The following is a 21,306-nucleotide window of genomic DNA, read 5'->3' as shown; positions in this document are numbered from 1 at the left end:
ATACAGGAATGTTACTGCAGCATTTGACAAATACTGATTTTAATTAGCTTTACAATGAGGTTTCAAGAGAGCAATGAAGGGTGCACGTAACAGTTATTTTCCTTAAGTCAAATATCTCTGTTTACTCTAATTTACACAATATAACCAAAGAGTTTTCCAACCAAGGGATACGAATGTCCAAAAAATCCCCCAAAACAACGTGAGGGTCCACCTAATGTAAAACTGATAACTTTAAAATGAAAAAATATATATATACTGGAATTAGAGAAAGATGACCAAAATAAGTACAAATTGAATTTTAGCCCTACAGAATAACAATCACATTGTGTCTTAAGTGCTACTTTGCCACTTCAGGCCTTCAAGTCTCACTTTCCTCCTTTCATACCAGTAACACAGGGCATTTACCTACCTCTCAGAGAATTTAACATTTAAAAGTGTTTGCAGTGTTCGGATAAAACAAAAATGGCTTTCCAGTTATTCTTGGTATAGTGTGTGCAGTCTCCACACTCCACAGAAACAATTCCAGCAGGCTGGCTTCAATTCTCTTTTCCTCCTCCCTGCCAGTATACAATTTCGGACTGCACTTTCAGTTTTCAGTTTTTCCTCCTTTTCCCAGCCCATAGATCTCCCTCAGTAACAAAGCAAATCCTATTCAGAAAGCATCTTCGAAAGAGACTGCAGGACTGATGCTAACTATACTGCCCAGCCTTTCTTCGGGTGTTTGTCCCATCTTCAGTTTGGGTCTTCAAACAGTACCCTTGTACATGGCTCAAAATTCAAGGGCACATCGAAGTTCTCTGTGACATCCCGCATTTTGTTCATTACAACATATGACAGAACATTCAAGCTGTGACAATTGCATAAAAAGTGTCCCATCCTTCATTTTGGTGGCAGCCTCAGGTACCACATTAAGTCTCTGAAAACTACACTGATTTCTTTCTTATTTTCACGTGTAATTTAAGGCTGACAACTGCTTTTAAAGGGACGTTACAGTTCTAAAGTCTGGCTTTAGGCTCCCAAGGTAACACACTACTCTGCAAGATACCAGAAAAACCATGGCTGGCTAGATCACAGACCTCCATAAACTGTGCCCCAGGTAGATGACTCGGTTCTATAACAGCACTTGAGGCATTTCATTCCTGGACCTATCTTTTCTTTCAGATTTCCACCTAAGAGTGGAAACTCTGAATATGGTGACAACTTAATTTTTTAGCTAAGAAATAAGGGGTAGGGAATTTAAGTTATGTATGAACATATTTCTCCCTAGAGATTGAAATTACAATTTATAACTAAAATGCAGCTTATTTGCCAACTACCACCAGAGGGTGCTCTTTCAACACGACATCATAAAGAAAAAATGGGCTATCTGCCTTGGTGGAAGCAACTAAAAAATACATTCCTTTGAAATAAAACCACATTCTTGAAGGAGACAATAGCCCAAATCTCTCAAATGTAAGCAGAACTATATTTAGATGCATCAAAGGTGAATAACAAAAAGCAACCATTCTAAAAGAACCGAAACAATATGTTACAGTCACGTAAACAGGATCAGAATCGACATACCTTCAGAATGTATTTTTAACACTCACACTTTCAAAGTTGTGAAGCAAGTCAGACCCTTCATTGAACTTTCTTCCTCACGAGCTCATTTAGAAGTGACTTCCAATGCCTTCAATTCTGATAGGCAACATCACTACGTCAGTAACTGCGAAAATTCATGGTAAGTGTACTTTCCTGGGCTGCTCTACAATAGGACACATGAACTCATCCATGGATGAAAAAATACCCATTTGAATGTGAAGTAGATCGGCAAAATGGAAGCTCTTCAAAAGTATAAGGTGGCTGTATTAGGTCATAAAGGCTTCATCTAAGACAGTACTTTATCAGGAAAAGATATTAGACGGGCCAACCAAGAGCGATGCACAGCTGCACCTGCTATTCACGAACAAGTTGGGGATGTGATAACCAAAGGCAGCCTTAGCTGTAACGATCATGAAACAGTGGGTTTCAAGACCCTGAAAGGGGAGAAGAAGGAGTGAAGAAGGCAAATGGCAGAGTAAGACAGAGTCTGGAGTTTAGAAAAACAGCCTTCAGCTTGAACTGGAAGGTTGGATCCCATGGGAAACACCTCAGGAAAGCCATCAGGCTCTTCCAAACAAAAACAGTCCATCCTGATACTCAGAGAAACAAGCAGACATTTCAGGAGACTGGCTTGGCTAAACAGGGCCCATGGCTGAACTAATGACTGAGCTTCAGTACAAAAAGGCAATATACAGGAGCTGGAAGCAGGGACACACTACAAAGGAGGAATTTAGAAACACTGCTGGGCACACTGGGACCATGTTAGGAAAATCAAAGTTCACCTAGAGATTAAACTGGCCAAGGATATCAAGGGCAACAAGAAGAGCTTCTATTGCTATGTAACTAGTAAAAGGCTTAACAAAGAAATTGTGGCCTCACTGCTCAATGGCATGGGGGGCAGTGACAGTGGATGTAGATGAGACTGAGGTACTCACCTTCCTCAGCTCAGTCTTCACCCACTCTCTCCTAGGCCTCTGTGATAAGAGATGGGGTTCAAGGGCAAACGGAACTATGAGTAACGGATGAGGACTGAGTGAGGGATTACTTGTGAGAATTTCACCCATACAAGTCCAAGGTACCAGACAGGCTGCATCTAAGGGTATGGAGAAAACTGGCTGGTGTCCTTGCAAGGCCCCTCTCTACCATCTTTGAAAGGTCACGGAGACTGGGGGAGGTCTCCAACAACCTGGAAAAAGGCAAACGTTGCACCCATCTTCAAAATAAGTGATTACCATCTTCAAACAGGCCAAAAGGACAATCAAGGAAACTACAGGCCAGTTAGTTTGATGGTTATCCCCGGGAAAATCATGCAGTGAGCCCTCTAGGAACACATTTCTGGGCACAGGAAGGTAAAGAAGGTCATCAGCAATGTTTGGCAAGGATTTATCAACAGTAAATCATGACTGACAACCTGATTGCCTTGTATGATAAAATGACTGGATTTGCGGTCAAGAAGAGGGCAGAGATGTCATTTACCTCACCTATAGGCAAGGCTTTTGATACGGTCTTCCACAAATATTCTTGTATCCAAATTAGGATGTTACAATCTGGACGGGGTGACAACTAGATGAGTAAAAAACTGGTGGGATGTTCAGACTCGGTTAATAGGACCTATTCTACCTGGATGGCTATGAAAAGTGGAGTACTGGAGGGATCTACCCTGAGACCTGTCCTGTTTAACATCTTTATCAATAACCCAGAGGAGGCAATGGAGTGCTCATGAAGTTTGTAGAAGACACCAAATTGGAGGGAACAGTCAACACACTTGAGAGTAAGGCTACCATCCAGAGGGACCTAGTCAGGCTGGAGGAACGAATGAGAGGAACCTTATGAAATTCAGCAGGGACAAATCTGGGAAGGAGAAACCCCTTGCAATGATAAAGACTGAGGACTGACTAGCTGGGGAGTACCTCTGCTGTCTCGGTAGACTACAAGCTGAACACAAGCCAGTAGTGTGTCCTGGCAGCAAAGAAGGTCAATAACATCCTAGATTATATGAACAGGACCACAGCCAGGAGATCATGGGAAATTACTATCCCCCTGAGCACTCATTAGACCGCATCTAGAATACTGCAAACAGTTTAGATTCCCCAATCCAATAAAGATATCAATAAACTGGAGCAAATTCAGTGGAGGGCCACCAAGATGGTCGGGGTTGGAGCACCTTCCTGTAAAGAGAAGCTGAGGGAACTGGACTTGTTCAGCCCTGGAGAAGGGGAGGCCTCTGGGGGACCTAATAGCAACTTTCCAGTACCCTACATGGAGGTTACTGAGAAGATGGAGCCGTGCTCTTTATAGTGCAGACGGCAAGAGGATTACAGATGATGGGCATAAATTAAAATAAGAGCAATTCCAACTGCATGTAAAGAAAAAAGTTTTTTTTTTAAAATCAAGAGGACAGTCAGGCACTGGAACAGGTTACCCAGACAGGCTGTGCAGCCTGCATCCTTGGAGGTTTTCAAGACCAGACTGGGTAAAGCCCTGAGCCCTACCTTATCGCTGAGCCTGCTTTGAGAGCAGGAGATTGGACTAGAGACATCTTGAAATCCCTTCCAACCTGAGTTTATCCTATGAGACACATGCTTAGGTTCATGCACATGAATAGCCTATTGTAGGGACTGCTTCCAAGTATTCTCAAGATTGGAACATAAAACACAAATCCTAAGTGAAACTGGTCCTTTTACCTAATCTAGTTTCAGGCACCAGGTAAGCTGATTAAGTAAACAAAAGTTCTATCACACCTTTAAGGAAGATTCATCCAGCAGTCATCTTCTGCATTCACTAATGTCTTTAAAAGTAGAGCTGCTTTCTTTCTCTGTTCAAGCACAGCGGTGTGAACAATGCAAAGTAAGAAGATGCTGCCCCATCAGTTAGTGGTAGTATCTTTCTTTCATACCTTAAGGTACAATAACAATTTTTTGCAATCTCCTTTATTAACTATATTTTCATTCTTGTAGCTGCCCCTCCTAAATCACAGTACAATTAACTACTATCCCCCCTTCAGAACTTCAATACTTGTTTAATTACACTTACATAAAATTAGCAATCTAAACAATGTTCATTCTCACTTTCTAGAAAAAGAAACAACTTACTGTGACAGTTTTCCATTTAGCATTCCCCTTCCCAGGTAGGGTCCTCCTGCTGACAACTTCTTCCTTGTCCTCTTTGTTTCTGCTCTTTTATTCTCCTCCTTATTGAACTATTTCATTAAGGAAGCTTTTGACTCCAAATGAACCAGTAGCTTGAGTTCTGTTGATAACTTCTGGCTCTTTAGTAATTTAAGATACAGTTTCTCTCTTCCCTCCTTTTATAGTTACAGTCAAGGGTTGAACTGGGGCCAGAAGCAGCACTGGTACTCTTCCAAGCTCTTTTCACAAAGAAAAAAGCTCCCCCACCTCCTATGCAAATAATTAAAACGCACTGTCACTCACACTAGACTCTGCAGACAAGATCATGCCGCTTTCTGTGTTCCAGTGAGGCTGGAAGCTCAGCTTGCTCTCCCATGGTTTGCCCTGCTCTTGGGTTATGAGGTTCTAGGGGCTGACCTACTTGCAGATGGATGGGCAAAAAAGCAGTTGTTACCACACGTGCGCTGCAGCAAAGATGTCACTCTGTCTCAGCTGTGTACATCTGCCATCATGCCTGTTCAGCTGTGACAGGAGCGATAAAATAACTAACAGTGCCAACATACTGGACTCCTAGTATTCGAGGAGTGATTTCAGGCTGATCACTTCAGACTTGAGCCTTGAACACCTACCTAAGGGGTAGTGGACGACATAAATGGAATGAAAAGTGGGATGCTAGAGAACGGGACAGCAGTTTCAAAGAGATAAAATAAAGATAAGAAGTCCTTTGTTGGTCCAACGGGTGCCCAGACTAGCAGTTTCCAGATCCGTTCTGAACAGATGCCTGTAACTCACTAAATGCTAAGGTCCCTATGTGCTTTTCTCAGTGAGATCAATCCAAACCTGAGAACTGATAATTACGTTATTCAAGGAATAAATATGCCTATCATGGCACAAAATCCTCTTAATCTAAAGGGACAAAACCAAAAGAACATACTCCTCACATTACATCTGCAGCTAATCCATACTGGCAAAAGCATTCTAGTCTCTCAGAAGTCATCTGGAGAAGAAAATTGCACAGAGGTACACAACATGCAAAGGGGAAGTCATTTAAAACATCACATTCTTTTCCCACCATAACATTTTTAATTACAAAGTTTATCTAAACTAAAAAGACAACTGAAGCAACCTAGAAGGTAAATTAACCTTTCAGAATTAGCAAATGTTCACATGAGGAAGGACAAGGGCGGGGGGGGGCGACGACTTTTCCATAATTTTAAATTCTAAAATAAACTGCTTTTTGGATTTGCATATTGCTTAAATAAAATTTCACAACTATTATTTTGGCTTCAATCATGTCTTTTCATATTGCACTACTGCTATATGATATCATAAATTACCAAAATTTAATGAGATGTCCAAAATGTTCCCAACAGCTTTTACTTAATGGGCTACAGTTAAAGAGTCTGCTTTCTTTCAAGCGCCTTCTATTAGCGTGCAATTTTTTAAAAGGTAAGAAATTAAGCACAAAACATACTTTTATTATTAGCCGAATCCCTTTCAGTGGTACTGAAATGCTAGTTTTTCGGTTTTATGTAGTGGATAACCAGACTGCTAGTTTATCTAGTGGATAACCAGACTGCTAGTGGATGAATGAATATGGGAAGGAAAAGATTTGTTCAAGTCCTTCTTCAAAATGTCACATTTTGAGTAATGACCCTTAGTGAAGAGGAAAAATGGAACAAAACCAAGAATACCCCTCTAAAGTGACAAATTAACACCCACTAGGAAACACGCAAAAAAGGCAATGAAAGAAGAAGCACTAAGAGCAACTTGTTATTAATTTACATTAAAGATTTTTCTCTTCTAGACATCACAAACTATTTCTGTGCAAAAAATATCAATGCCAATACCAGCTACACAAAAACACAAAGTATTTTACAGTGTGCTTTTTACTCCAGAAAGTTCTTCCACGCATTCTTTTAAAAATATTTAACTAGGAAATACATTTTCTATTCACTGATCATACAGCATAATTAAACAGGTATTTTTAAATCGGCACATGTAGGTACAGGACTAGATAAATATAGTCTAAAGAACAGACACATTTGCTAGAAGAGTAAAAAATATACCGAATATAAGGTCTTCAAATCTAGATTTTCTCATGAACATTGATGCAACTAGCTATTAAACTAGCTATTAATTAACTACAACTCCCCCCTTCCCTCCAAAGCATTGCCAGGAAAATTTTACCGTTTTTGATTTACCAACCAGAATTTTTATTAAATGGATTTAGACTCAATAAAAAAATTAAGAAAAAAATCTGAACATTAAATACTAGCTAACATTTAGAGAATATACTCTCCAGTCACTAATACTGCTAGACTGAAGCTGTACAGTATACCTTCAGACAGCTCACAACTTCAATTCAGGAAAGTTACACAAAGTCATCACAGTATATATTTATGACCAACAACATGCCACGGCTATAGTAAGAGTTAGAACCATACAGAAACAGAGGTAGAACAAATGATGGTATTGTAAGGGACAATTTTTTCCTTAGCCCTATTACATTAGATATATTCAAAATAGTTTTAAAAAATATTAACAGTATCATTTACATTAAAAACATATCACTAAGCAGTTGCTTTGTGTTCAACTGTACACTGAGGGGATGGAAGTTAGAATTTTATTCTAACACAGTTTATAACAACCTCATCACTAAATCTTAGTTTCAAAACACTTTAGTAAACCTTTTTCTATGCAACCCTTGCTTCTGTCATCCACCATATCCTGAAAAAGCCTTGACTTACTACTCACACGCTACAACACCGATTGCTTGAAAATCAGTATAGCTAGTAACCTCTCTATTCTTATTATTCCTGCCCCAGATCCTAACCTGATCATTTACAGAAAAGCACCTTGCATCAGCTTGAATTTGTTGAAAGTTAAAGGAATAGCACAGAATATTTCTATCATCCATGGTATCCTATCATCTGGTTAGGTATTTCTACAAAACAATGCTGATTGTTTCCCCTGCAGAAAACATATAACAGCTGCTAAGATTTCAAATGAAAAGCAGAATTCATCATGACTTCAAAATCGTTCCGTTGTGATACACAGCCAAAAAAAGGAACAAGGCACAAAGATTTCTTGGGGTTCCAAAGTGCTTTGAATGTACTGGCACTTATGTAAAAAAGCCAGAGGGTCAACAGAACAGTTAACTTTCCTCTGCTTAGAAAAATGCATGTCACTTTAATTTAAGTCATGTAGTTGTGAGGTTGGTCAAACACCATTTCATATCTACCTAGAGTGCAGTTATAAGTTTTCCCAAAAGTAACCAAATCGGGGGGTAGAGGCTGGCCTCGTTTAAGTCTTTGGCAAAAATCCCATTTCTTTCCACATTACAGTCATCCTAGCTTTTAAAGTTATTATGCACACCACTTGTCAAATATCATTCTGTGGCTCAAAATTCTTACCTGCACCATCAAAGCCAACTCAAAACTATTTGAACAGGGAGTGACAAAAAGAAATATTATTTTAAAATTTTCAAAAGAAAAATATGTAGATGACTTAAAATAAAATTTCTAGAAAATATACTTAGTTTACTATCCTCTGATAACACTTTGAGCAAGGATTTTACTTTAATTTTATGTAAAATGGTTTGTTAATGAAGACATTTCTCAGTGCTCACAAAAATGGAACTTTTGCCATCCTCTGTTCTTCAACTTCATAAACGTTTCAACAAAAACTTCAAAACTGTTGAGTGTCTTCTCAAATAAAAGGAACATGGACAATTTCACCTGATGCTCAAGCTTTGACCTTAATGAACTCAAGTGATGCTAGCGTGTTGGAATGATTTGTATGTACAGAACGCTGATAAAAAGGAAACCAGATGGAGCACCTTATTTAGTAAGGCTCACACATAAGCACATAGTAGCCTCATTTGTAAGGACACAAGCTTTGAAAATTAGTAAGTTTCTTGCCACAACTTCAGCAGCAACTTATCTATATATTTATATTCTTTTAATATGTATGTATGTATGTATGTATAAATATATATACACCTACACAGGAGTAAAAACATTCCCAGAAGAATACTGCTTTAAAGTAATCATTAATAACAACAGATCATTTTATACAGTCGCTACCATGCACAAAAGAATGGTTTTGTAGCTGTCTTCTACTTACCTTAAATGCTACTCATAAATAATCGGTTTTAAACATATTCAGACATTTCAATATAGGTATTTGCTAAACCAATTAGAATAAATCTTTGCCATATGAGGTATAATATTCCATTTAAGCACCAATTATCTTTTTTTCCCTGGAGCATGCAAAGAACATGCACTGTTCTTGCTCTTATTGCAAAAGATTAACATGATTTTATTGCTACTAACATATAAATTGTGTCAAGTTATCAATTTCATTTTACCTGGGGACTTTTTGTTTGATCTTGACTGCATCATATAACACTGTCGTGGCAGCAAAGGTGAAGATGGCAAAGACATTGAGACTCCTTTAGCCAAGTTCATTCTATAAATATCCTCAGAGATGGGCTGATTGCCAACCGGAAAATCTGCATTGTGGCCAGATGTTGCAATAACCTGCAAGGCATTCTCTGGGCAGGAGTCACCTGCTAAAAATAAAATTTTGTCATGTTATATACCAAAATAAAAATCAAGCAATTGCACTGATATACAAGTACTCAACATAGAAAGACATATTTTTGCCAGCAACGAGTTAGCATGGTCTTTCTTACTACATACCTTCCACTGCAGAATTCAAGTAACCACTAAAAAATTCTAGATGCACAAAATTAGAGAGAGTAATATCACCTAGGAGAGCTAGAGGAAGAAAAGCTCACTTTCAACGAGATTAGTATTTTTCAGATTTCATCCTCAGAGGCAAATCATGTTCCATATGAAAGCAAAAGTATTTCTATAGCTGAAAAGTTGTTTCAGGATCACTGTGATACCTCGAACGTCAATGCTGTCTGACAGTATTTTTTATTGAATTAGTTAAGAGAGAGGTTTAGTTGGTGACCTCCCACACTTGATTAAAAGGTGGCTTACAGAAAGGCACGTTCATAGATGCCCAGTCTATGCTTGGCCTGGTTATTTTTCTGCTTAAAACCAAGAAGCCTGTTTATGTGCAGTTTGACAGCAACGGTTATTTTTTTACCTAGGGAAAAAGCAGGCTATTGGTTCACAACATAATGGCTAAGCAGCAAAACAAAATAGGGAAATGAACCCAAAATAGGTAAACACACCCTGTCGGTGCAGGAAATGCAGTTTCTGCTAAATGAAGAACATGTTTTCAAAACATACAGAAAAAATATATTGTTCCCAATAATAATTCAAATACAGCAGAAATACATGTTTAAAGTACTGAGTCTTTGTAGGCAGATGACAGTAACAAAGCTGAAAAAATAAAGGTTAATAACAGACTCCAGCTTTTTTAATATCCAAATTAGGATAGTCCTCAACGATCTATATGAACTCCTGTTCAAATTGAATCAGTATGAGCAAAAAAAAAAAAAAAAACAAAAAAAAAAACACAAAACAAGGAAAGGTAGTGACCAGATTAATTTTTTAGATAAATCTGTGCAGCAACCAGAAGCACGGCTGAAGTAGGGAAACCCAAAGTGCAACTCAGAGAAGAGCAGACTAACAAACAGAGCAATTTCTTTTTCAAATAAGAATTCCTCATTTCAGGTTTATTTACTTACAGCAAAGAAATATTTTAGTTAAATGGCGCTCTACAAGACCTGCATTTCTTGTCCATTCTGTCATCGTTACCAGCTTTCAATTTTTAACAGGTGTTCTCCTACTACTTTCCACTACAGTCAATCTTAATTGCATAAACTGTATTTTCAGACTGTACCAGAGGGAAACAAAGATAAAAATAAACTTAATCTGTTGAGAAACGTAGAAAATTATCTGTCAATGTAACTCTCACTCTTTTTATCAGTATGTATGGAGGACAGGAAAACCAAACAGGCCTGAAGTTTAAACTCTAATTCTGTATTTCCAAAGCTGCATATATCTAAGATGATTTGGTTTTTTTTCTAACCATACTTTTTCCCTCACAAGAGGCACACGAGGCCTGTGTATCTCTATGTCAAATGACCTGGAAGAATGCTACGTTAGATTCAAACTTTTCTTAACTTTTCATAACTGTAAAACTTCCTCTCTTATTCCTCTGAAACCAAGGTATCACCTTCTGAAAGCTCTCTCTGTTCAAACAAAATTCATAGTAGCAGAAAATGATTTTAAGGGAACACCACTAACCTAATGAAGTCATGATGGAAATTAAAAACTAGAGAACTGTAATGGTACATTATTTTTTAAAATTCCATTGCAACTATTATAGGAACATAATTATTACAGGACTATAACTATTGGTTTAGAAACCTGGGAACTACAAGAGCAGCTTCACTGTTTAGCAAGCTAGCAGCAACACACTGTGCTTAACACACATGCAGTCTTCATATATAATTAAAAGTCTAAAAAATACCTAGAGATTACAATTACATATATTAGATTTTCAAAAATGCCAAGATAACTAAATCACTGCGTTCCCATTTACTTTCAGTGGAAACCAAGTGGCTACGAGGCTCTTTTTGTGCTCTTCTAGAAATGCTGTTCATATCAAAGATCTACACTGGCCGTTATTTCAACTAAACTCTGACAGCAGCTGCTTTTAAACACAGATTTAAGGTTAGGTATATTTTTATTTATGCAATACAGTACACACGAGTTTGCTTCATAAATTAGTTGAAGAACACACAAAGAAAGCAGTTATATTCCATTTTTTATTTTGGACACAGGCAAAAACCAAGAAAGTAGTATGCTCTAACAGCTAACTACAATTAGGAAATATTGACATTGCTGCCATGGTTGCAATTTGGCCACGGGGTGAGCATTCCAGCTGGACTGTTAGTAAGAGGGTGCAAGAGACGAGAGAACAACAAACAAAAGCTACCTCCTCCCCCTTCAGTGTTAATAAGTCCACCGATGACTCCCTAGTTTCTGCTTTCCCTTGTCCTATGAAGGAAGCAATTGTCTTCCTACTATACCAAGGGACTTTTCGTTTATCTCTCTCTATTATATCTGAAACATTATTTCATAAAAGAGCCCTACAAAATTTAGAGTATCATGGGACTAAATTCACTGCTGGAAGAAGTCTACTATCATCAGTAAAACTGATGACTAATTTACCTATGACAATAATTTGAAAAATACTTATGCTTGTATACAGACCATTCTGTCTTAGCAATTTTGGTTATAGCCATACTCTGATGTTTCACCACCACAGACACTGTGGGGAGAGAGGCAAAGATCAGCCTTGCACGACTTGGATTCTGCAGGCAGTTATGATCCAGAGAACAAAACCCCCAAATACATACCATAGAAAATCTCCTTCTCCGTCAGTAGTTTTCCTAACTTAACAACAAGCTTCTGTTTATTGTCATTAACATACCCATGCTGTTAAGATACAATAGCTATTTCATTAGTGCAAAAGTTCATACCTTGAGAAAACCCAAACATTCTGGCTTCGGCCTGTGAGGACCTCACTCCCCCAGTGCTGTCAGAGAGCTGCTAGACACAAACCACCCCAAGACAGCTGGAACGGTACAGGTGCTCCTCCAGCACTTTTCTGAAAAATTGTTGAGTAAAGGCTACGACACCCGACAAGGGCCAATCCCACACTTGCGGTCTCAAGAAAAAAAAAAAAAAACAACAACCCAGGAACAGATGGAAACTAGCAGAACTTGTGCACCACGACCCTCTGAACACTGTCCCAGCCATAGCCACAACTTGCATAACACCACCCACATTTTCTGTGGGGAGAAGAACTTTAACAGATAATAAAAAGTAAACGGAAACCTTTAGCATTTGGATGCTAAAACTTTACACAGATTCAAAGGGAGGTTCATAGGGAAGGAACCTGTTGATGGTTAACCGAAAGCTACGTTGAGTTCAGGAAGTCCTCGTGCCCATAAACAGTTACAGGCTGGTGACACTTAGAATAAGCATGACAGCTGCTTTCCTTGTTTTCTCTCTTCCCTATACATCCTCTTCTGGCTGTTGTTCCCGTTGGCTTTCTCCCTAACAAAAGTAAATATACTCTTGTTCCCCCTAAGCAAGGGGTAAAGAGTTTTTTCTTCTTTTTGGGGGGAAAGCTGGGCAGAAGATTTGGAAATATATCCTGTCTCTATCTGATGCTAGAACGAGGCTCACCTTCCTTCATGGCATAAAAGGAAGCAGGCAGGAAGAATAAGCAGCTTCATGAGAACTTAAGACTGAGATGCTCAGTCCCAACAGAGATTATCCAGTGCAACCGAATGTTAAAGTACCAGCCGACAGGGAAAAACAATTTTATAATACATTCATGGATCCGTATCATATGAGTTACGGGACACAACCAAAGGCAGAGATCTTTGGATGTAGCAGATCACTTCCTCTATCTCTTGGTCCTATGGGGCCTCTAAATCAATCTGTGAATTTTAGTATTATAACAGGGAAGTTCTGTGCCTACATAGCTAACATGTAATTATACCCAGCCATAAATCATCACATACATGACAGCGTGGAATGGAAAGCTTCAGTTTACCTCCTCATATCCTCCCTTCCTATGCTTCTGAACCCATCCTGAATTTAATAATTTATCTTAATTACATATTTTCTGTTTTGTATAAGTTGGACTAATGATCAAATCTACATCAAAACTAGCTTAAGGCAAAATTCCTCTAAAAGGCTTGGATCTACACAAATGACAAAACAGACCCAAAATGAGCAAACTTATGGGATCTATAAGGTGATTCTTCATGCTTTCCACACAGCAACTTGGTATTATGAAAAAAACACTGTCAAATGACAATCTGTTGCAATAATGCCCAAATGTAATCAGCTGCTACACACTGATGCACACAGAATACCAAAATTACTTGTTACTAACTCAAAGGTTAGTCATTCAAAACATTTTAGCTACCATATTTTCAGAATAGTGCCATTTATTGTTTTAAATATGCATTATATTTCTTGGTCTCTACACCCGTGCAAAGCAGATAAATATCAGTTCCGGCATAGGAGAAATATGACATCTCACAAGTTTTTAAATAATGTCAAACTAAAAAAAAAATAATAATAATAAGGAATGGTCCTGTGAAATCACACTTTTTTATTCTTTAAACCCTCTGAACTGTACATTTTCCACTGCCCAGGAGCCTCTGTACAACAAAGTTTCATAAGCATCAATCGCAAGGAATCAGAGGTGCTAGTCAGTGGTCAGGGTAACCATGGAAACAACCTAATAGCTTTAAATAAAATTAAAAAAAAAAAAGGAAATAAAATCCCAGTGACACTTAGGGATGCAACGAGAAGACCTAATTAGATTAACAAAACTTTTTTTTTTTTTTAAGATACAAAAAGATACAAGAATGGCTAACTAAAGTAATGATTTCAGAGAGCTTAATATCCTTAAAACAGAACTGGAACTTTGCCTTAAGATTAAACCTTTTAACTAATCCTTCTGTTGAACAGAGAAGATAACCAAAATGAAAACTTTACAGTATACATGTTAGATTTAAACACAATAAAACACTTCCAATTCAGTACAAGTTGTGGGTACCTACTTGGAAAACAGAAGAATGTAAAATACTTTACCAGAACATGTGTAAACTGGAGCGTGGTGCGGACGTTGGAATTTGGATTATTTTAACACACAGGAATTCTTATTCTTATATATTAAAATAATCTGATTCCCATCTTCAAAACAATGAAAGCTAACTCAATGAAAACAGACTCCTTGATCAAGTCTGAATATTGACAGCAACCGCAGGACAGACAATATTCCACAGACTTCTTTCAAACAGTATTTCTGAGATAGCTGATTTTGTCTTTCTCACCCTTTATCTGTCTACTGAAACAAACAAAAAACTCAGACCACTTTAAAATATTTCTGAAAGAATGTAATATTGTGCTCTAACAGAAGAGATCTTAAATTCTGCACGTCTGCTTAAAGACGTTAAAAAGATCTATTAACACTACAGGACCTTCCTAGGATGCACCGTGGGGTTAAGTGCACCAAAAGAATCGCCCAAACAAATGAGCTCTTGACTACATCTGATGTCCAGCTCTGACTGGATTACTCTGGTATAAAACGGAAAACAAAAAAAAAAGTGATAGACAGCCTTTGTTATGCAGCAGTTGCTAACTTGTGGGGCAGGAGACCACAGGGTGACAGAAACCGGGGTACCAGCGCTAACCGGCCTTAGAAACGGAGAAAGTCTCTGAGACTGGCCTGGGGCTGCATTGTCTACCAAAGCCGCTACTGGCTTATGCCGGCAGTTCTCAGAGATCAATAAACAGTTAAGACAACATGCCTTCAGTGTGGGGAAACACACCCAGGAACACTCCACACTGCAGAGAAGGTCAAGCTCAAGGTGGGACGATGATGTACAGGGACCAAGCCGCTAGCCAGGACCCAACATGGACTGGGCTGGAGGGAGCGTCCTGCTCGCCAGGGTCTGCAGTGCCAGTCTATGCTGGACCAGAGGGACAGAGCTCTAACCGGTTCGAGTGTATCATGTGCAAGGGTCAAGTGACAAAACAGTTAGGCAGGATGGGTACGTATTCAACTTCTTCTGTTAGTTGGGACTGCAGCCCTTGATTTCCATTCCTCACCATGACAAACCCAATTTAGAACATACTCCTAGAAAGTAATACTAACGTTATTTCTGTATGACGACGCAGCATGAAACAAGATCTTTTGTACAGAGCGCAGCCAACAGAGGCAGCGAACAGACGCAGTAGTTTGCGCAGCAGTGTCTGGGCTCTGCCTGGGCCTTCTGTGGGCCTTGTTGGAAGTTGTGGAGACTTTCTGGGGACCCCCGAGGAACTAGACGGTGCTTGCTGCTAGCAGGAAGGGAGAGCTGGGCAAGGACTCCTGCAGGGGACCTTGACTTCACTTCTCCTGGGAAGGTCTAGCTAGGTGGGGCTGCTGCTAAGGAGCTCTCTGGGCTGCCCTGGTCAGAGGGAGCTGGGGCTTTTGTTTCAGGTGGCTCCTGATTGGGTGGGTCAAGCACCCTTGTGAGTCACTGCTAGGCAGAGGCCTAGATAAGAGCCAGGCCTAGAGCGCAGCTCCCAGAGCGCAGCCAACAGAGGCAGCGAACAGACGCAGCAGTTTGCGCAACAGAGGCAGCGAACAGACGCAGCAGTTTGCGCAACAGAGGCAGCGAACAGACACAGCAGTTTGCGCAGCAGTTCGCGCAGAAGGGCGCCAGAAGGCAAAGAAGGCACCTTTCCATTTTGCACAGTGGTGTGTCCTTCCCCGGGGCATGGTCATGACACGCCGCAGAGCACGTTCCCCAGTGGCTGCTGGAGGTGCTGCATCGGCTGTGTCTGAGGCCTCAACCCAGACAGACCCTCAGACAGCAGATGCAGCCCTGCAGGTGTCAGGCTGCAGGCAGTGCCTGGGGCCTCTCCGTGAGGCCTGGGCTGACAGTCAGCTCTCCTGTGTGAGGCGTGCTGTGGTTGACCAGTTGCGTCACCAGATAAAGGAGTTACGGGAGGAGGTTAGTAGGCTGCGTAGCATCCCAGAGGATGAGCGGGAGATTGACAGGGCGTTCTCGGAGACTGTTCAGCTCCGGGAGTCCCCTGCCCCCACTGCAGCGGAGTTGTCAGAGGGCTCAGCACCGTGTGTAAAGGTGCATCATAACGCTGTGGAAGAGGGCTGGAAGCTGGTGACCTCTCGCAGAAGGAGAAAGGCTCTTGCTCCTCCTCAAGAGTTACCCTTGAAGAACAAGTTTAGCGCCCTCCAAGCCGAGGAGGAGCTGGGCATGGCTCCAAGGGAGGCAACTGGCCTGGCAGACCCTGTGCCGTGCAGGAACCCCCGGAAGAAACGGCGAGTGATTGTTGTGGGTGACTCCCTGCTGCAGGGGACAGAGGCACCTATCTGTCGACCTGACCTCTTGTCCAGAGAGGTTTGCTGCCTGCCAGGGGCTCGAATAAGAGATGTCGTGGAAAGGCTGCCAAGGCTTGTCCACGCATCAGACTACTACCCTCTGCTGATCTTCCATGTGGGTGCTAATGACACGAAAGGCAAATTGGATACCATCAAACAGGACTTCAGAGCTCTGGGAATGGTGGCCAAGGGTCTGGGAGCCCAGGTCGTTTTCTCCTCAATCTTGCCTGTGAGGGGAAAGGACGGGAGGAGGAGTAGACGAGTTTTCCAAGTTAACAGCTGGCTGCGCCACTGGTGTTGGCAACAGGGCTTTGGTTTCTATGACCATGGGACCCTGTTTGAAGATCAACAGCTGATGGGGAGCAATGGGATCCACCTTACCAAGCGGGGCACGCGTGTCTTTGCCAACAGATTGGCCAGCCTGGTAAGGAGGGCTTTAAACTAGGCAAGATGGGGGAAGGGGAGTGGTATAGTGGCAGGAGAGTCAGTAAAACACCGCTCAAGTCAGGATGCCTCCAGCGGGTGCATACAGCCAGGGGAGACAGCATGGGACATGGCTATGGAGGATCCTCTTGCACCTCTCCTGGGAAGCCTGCGTGCTTGGCTGGCTCTCTGAAATGCCTGTATACCAATGCACGCAGCATGGGGAATAAACAGGAAGAGTTAGAGATCTGTGTGCAGTTGCAGGGCCATGATCTCATTGCAGTGACAGAGTCATGGTGGGATAGTTCACATGACTGGGATGCTGTCCTGGATGGCTATGTGCTTTTTAGGAAAGACAGGCCAGGAAGGCGAGGTGGTGGAGTTGCTCTTTATGTGAGGGAGCAGCTAGAATGTATGGAGCTCTGCCTCGGGGTGGATGAAGAGCAAGATGAGAGCCTATGGGTAAGGATTAAAGGGCAGGGTAACATGGGTGACACTGTTGTGGGGGTCTACTACAGGCCACCTGACCAGGAGGAAGTCATCGATGAGGCCTTCTACCGACAGCTGGAAGTAGCCTCACGTTCACAGGCCCTGGTTCTCCTGGGGGACTTCAACCACCCTGACATCTGCTGGGAAGGCAGCACAGCTAGGCACAAACAGTCAAAGAGGTTCCTGCAGAGCATTGATGATAATTTCTTGACCCAGGTGGTGGAGACGCCAACGAGGAGAGGTGCAATGCTAGACCTTGTCCTAACAAACAAAGAAGGTCTAGTTGGAGAGGTGAAGGTTGGGGGCAGCCTTGGCTGCAGTGACCATGAGATGGTGGAGTTCAGGATCCTGCGAGGAGGGAGCAGGACAATGAGTAGGATTGCAACGCTGGACTTCAGGAGAGCTAACTTGGGCCTCTTCAGGGACCTACTTAGGGGAATCTCATGGGGTAGGGCCCTAGAAGGAAGAGGGGTCCAAGAAAGCTGGTTAATATTCAAGCATCACTTCCTCCAGGCTCAAGAGCAGTGCATCCCTCTGAGGAAGAAGTCGAGCAAAGCGGATTCAGCAGGAGACCTGCATGGATGAGCAAGGAACTCCTGGCAAAGCTCCAGCAGAAGAAGGAAGTCTACAGAATGTGGAAAAGGGGACAGGCCACTTGGGAGGAATACAGGGACGTTGTCAGAGCGTGCAGGGATGCGACAAGGAAGGCTAAGGCCCAGTTGGAATTAAATCTGGCAAGGGATGTCAAGGACAACAAGAAAGGGTTCTTCAAATACATCAGTAGCAAAAGGAAGACTAGGGAAAACGTGGGCCCGCTGCTGAATGGGGCGGGTGCCCTGGTGACAAAGGATACAGAGAAGGCAGAGTTGCTGAATGCCTTCTTTGCTTCCGTCTCCACTGCTAAGGCCAGTCCTCAAGAATTCCAGACCTTGGAGACAAGAGAGGAAGGCTGGAGAAAGGAAGACTCTCCCTTGGCGGAGGAGGATCAGGTTAGAGATCTTTTGTCTAAACTTGACATCCATAAATCCATGGGCCCCGATGGGATGCACCCACGAGTGCTGAGGGAGCTGGCGGATGTTATCGCTAGGCCACTCTCCATCATCTTGGAAAGGTCCTGGAGATCAGGAGAGGTGCCTGAGGACTGGAAGAAAGCCAATGTCACGCCAGTCTTCCAAAAGGGCAAGAAGGAGGAGCCAGGAAACTACAGGCCTGTCAGCCTCCCCTCCATCCCTGGAAAGGTGATGGAACAGCTCCTCCTGGAGGTCCTCACTAAGCATCTGGAGGACAAGAAGGGGATCAGGAGTAGTCAGCATGGATTCACCAGAGGGCAATCATGCTTGACTAATCTGATAGCCTTCTATGACGGAATGACTGGCTGGGTAGATGAGGGGAGAGCAGTGGAGGTTGTCTTTCTGGACTTCAGCAAGGCTTTTGACACTGTCTCCCATCACATTCTCCTAGGTAAGCTCAGGAAGTGCAGGCTAGACGAGTGGACAGTGGGGTGGATGGAGAACTGGCTGGATGGCCGAGCTCAGAGGGTTGTGGTGAATGGCGCAGAGTCAAGTTGGAGGCCTGTAGCTAGTGGTGTCCCCCAGGGGTCAGTCCTGGGTCCAGTCTTGTTCAATATATTCATCGATGACCTGGAGGAAGGGCCAGAGTGCACCCTCAGCAAGTTTGCTGATGATACTAAACTGGGAGGAGTGGCTAACACACCAGAAGACTGTGCTGCCATTCAGAGGGACCTGGACAGGCTGGAGAGCTGGGCGGAGAGGAACCTCATGAAGTTCAACAAAGGCAAGTGCAAGGTCCTGCACCTAGGCAGCAATAATCCCATGCACCAGTACAGGCTGGGGGTTGACCTGCTGGAAAGTAGCTCTGCAGAGAAGGACCTGGGAGTGCTGGTGGACAACAAGTTAAACATGAGCCAGCAGTGTGCCCTTGTGGCCAAGAAGGCCAATGGTCTCCTGGGGTGCATTAGGCAGAGTGTTGCCAGCAGGTCAAGGGAGGTGATCCTGCCCCTCTACTCAGCCCTGGGGAGGCCTCACCTGGAGTACTGTGTCCACTTCTGGGCTCCCCAGGACAAGAGAGACATGGCACTCCTGGAGAGAGTCCAGCGGAGGGCTACCAAGATGATTAGAGGGCTGGAGCACCTCTCCTAGGAAGAAAGACTGCAAGAGCTGGGCCTGTTGAGCCTGGAGAAGAGAAGACTGAGAGGCGATCTCATCAACGTGTACAAGTATCTGCAGGGGGAGTGTCAAGAGGATGAGGCCAGCCTCTTCTCCGTGGTGCCCAGCAACAGGACAAGAGGCAACGGGCAGAAACTGAACCACAGGCAGTTCCATCTGAACCTGAGAAAAAACTTCTTCACTGTGAGGGTGACAGAGCATTGGAACAGGTTGCCCAGAGAGGTGGTGGAGTCTCCTTCGCTGGAGATATTCAAAACCCGTCTGGATGTGATCCTGGGCAATATGCTCTAGGTGACCCTGCTTGAGCAGGGGGGTTGGACTAGATGATCTCCAGAGGTCCCTTCCAACCTAAACGATTCTGTGATTCTGTGATTTTTCATTGTCTAAGAACTTCAACATGCTGGTCAGTAAGCACGTTGCTGAGGGACACTAAAGCAAACATGATAGGAAGCCGATCTATCCCTATGATACAATCATTTTCTTGGTAAGTAACATCTGTTTAACATGCATGTCCTCAGCAAACTCCCCTGACGTTTCTATTGGAATAGAGGACTTATTTGTCAACCACTAGCATATTACTGTTGTTAAAAACTGTCCAACTTCTGCACTTACATCCACCACCCAAAGTCTGAAAAGCTCTGTGGAGAATCTTCATCATGAAAAACTGAAAACGTGAGCTCAGGAGGCACTTAGTTCCTTTGCTCTTTCAGGGGAAGCATAACGGTCCAAGTTGAGACAGAACTAAATCACATTTGACATGGAGGGCACGCGTAAGATTGCGACAACAACAACAAAACCCAGCAGTAGTTATTAGCTGCTTTACATAAGTTTTCTGTTCTCTTTAAACCGAAAGATCCATGACAGCTTTGTGAAAATTCCTGAGTTTTCAAGAAAAGCACAGTAATAAACTATAGCAATCCACATGCACATGCAGCACTATGAAATGTTATTTTAATTGCAACACACTGATAATTGCACTGTAAAGTAACTGTACCTTTAAAAATTAAAATGCTCGCATGTGCATGTGCACATATGCACAGAGCCAGTCCAGCTTGGTGCAAGGGCAACCTAGGACAGAAAGAGCCAAATGACCTGGTTTTTGCAGTTAGGACAAGGTAACCACTCACACTATTACCATCACTGATCAGGAGTGGCACTGACAAGTGGAGTAGCTCATCAGCCACCCTTCTGGGACAAGAACACAGGCCTCTGTCATGTAAAATACATGCAGTAGGGAAAAATCAAAACTTGATTTTCTTGCTCTTGAGACTCAATCACACCAGGCATGGAGTGGCCAGAAAAAGGGCCAAACTAGCCTGGAAAGGGAAGAAAACTCATTATGGTCTGAGTAATTGGGCAGCAGTGAAGTGTATTAAATCAGAAACAAACCAAGTGAAATTTAGAATAAAAGTTTCAAGATCCAAATGGACAATATTTGCCAATTTTGCTTGTACTTGACTTTTATCTGCTCACTCCCTGGCATTTATTTCTGAACTCTAGACTACTTTTTCAGTACACAGAACACTACTGTTTTTATGTAGCGCTAATTTAAAACAGTCAATTTTTTAAGAAATCAGAGTGATAAATAGAGG

At 42.3% G+C, this 21,306-nt stretch overlaps 1 protein-coding gene across 12 annotated transcripts in view; it reads right to left on the bottom strand.

Annotated features, from left to right (window-relative positions):
* TANC1 (tetratricopeptide repeat, ankyrin repeat and coiled-coil containing 1) overlaps positions 1-21,306 on the bottom strand; it is a 114,208-nt gene that overhangs the window by 52,643 nt on the left and 40,259 nt on the right. For 7 of the 12 annotated variants that reach the window (XM_068949468.1, XM_068949474.1, XM_068949469.1 and 4 more), the window contains exon 3: positions 9,082-9,285. In XM_068949468.1, the coding sequence (XP_068805569.1) occupies positions 9,082-9,285 (204 nt within the window). The remainder of the gene's footprint in view (positions 1-9,081; positions 9,286-21,306) is intronic. The other 5 variants (XM_068949470.1, XM_068949471.1, XM_068949465.1 and 2 more) reach the window with 1 other exon arrangement.

This window comes from Struthio camelus, chromosome 6, assembly GCF_040807025.1.
Source record: "Struthio camelus isolate bStrCam1 chromosome 6, bStrCam1.hap1, whole genome shotgun sequence".
In the NCBI taxonomy this organism is placed as follows: Eukaryota; Metazoa; Chordata; class Aves; order Struthioniformes; family Struthionidae; genus Struthio; species Struthio camelus.
Note: the sequence above shows the minus strand (reverse complement) of the source record. Positions and strands in the feature narration are given on the sequence as shown.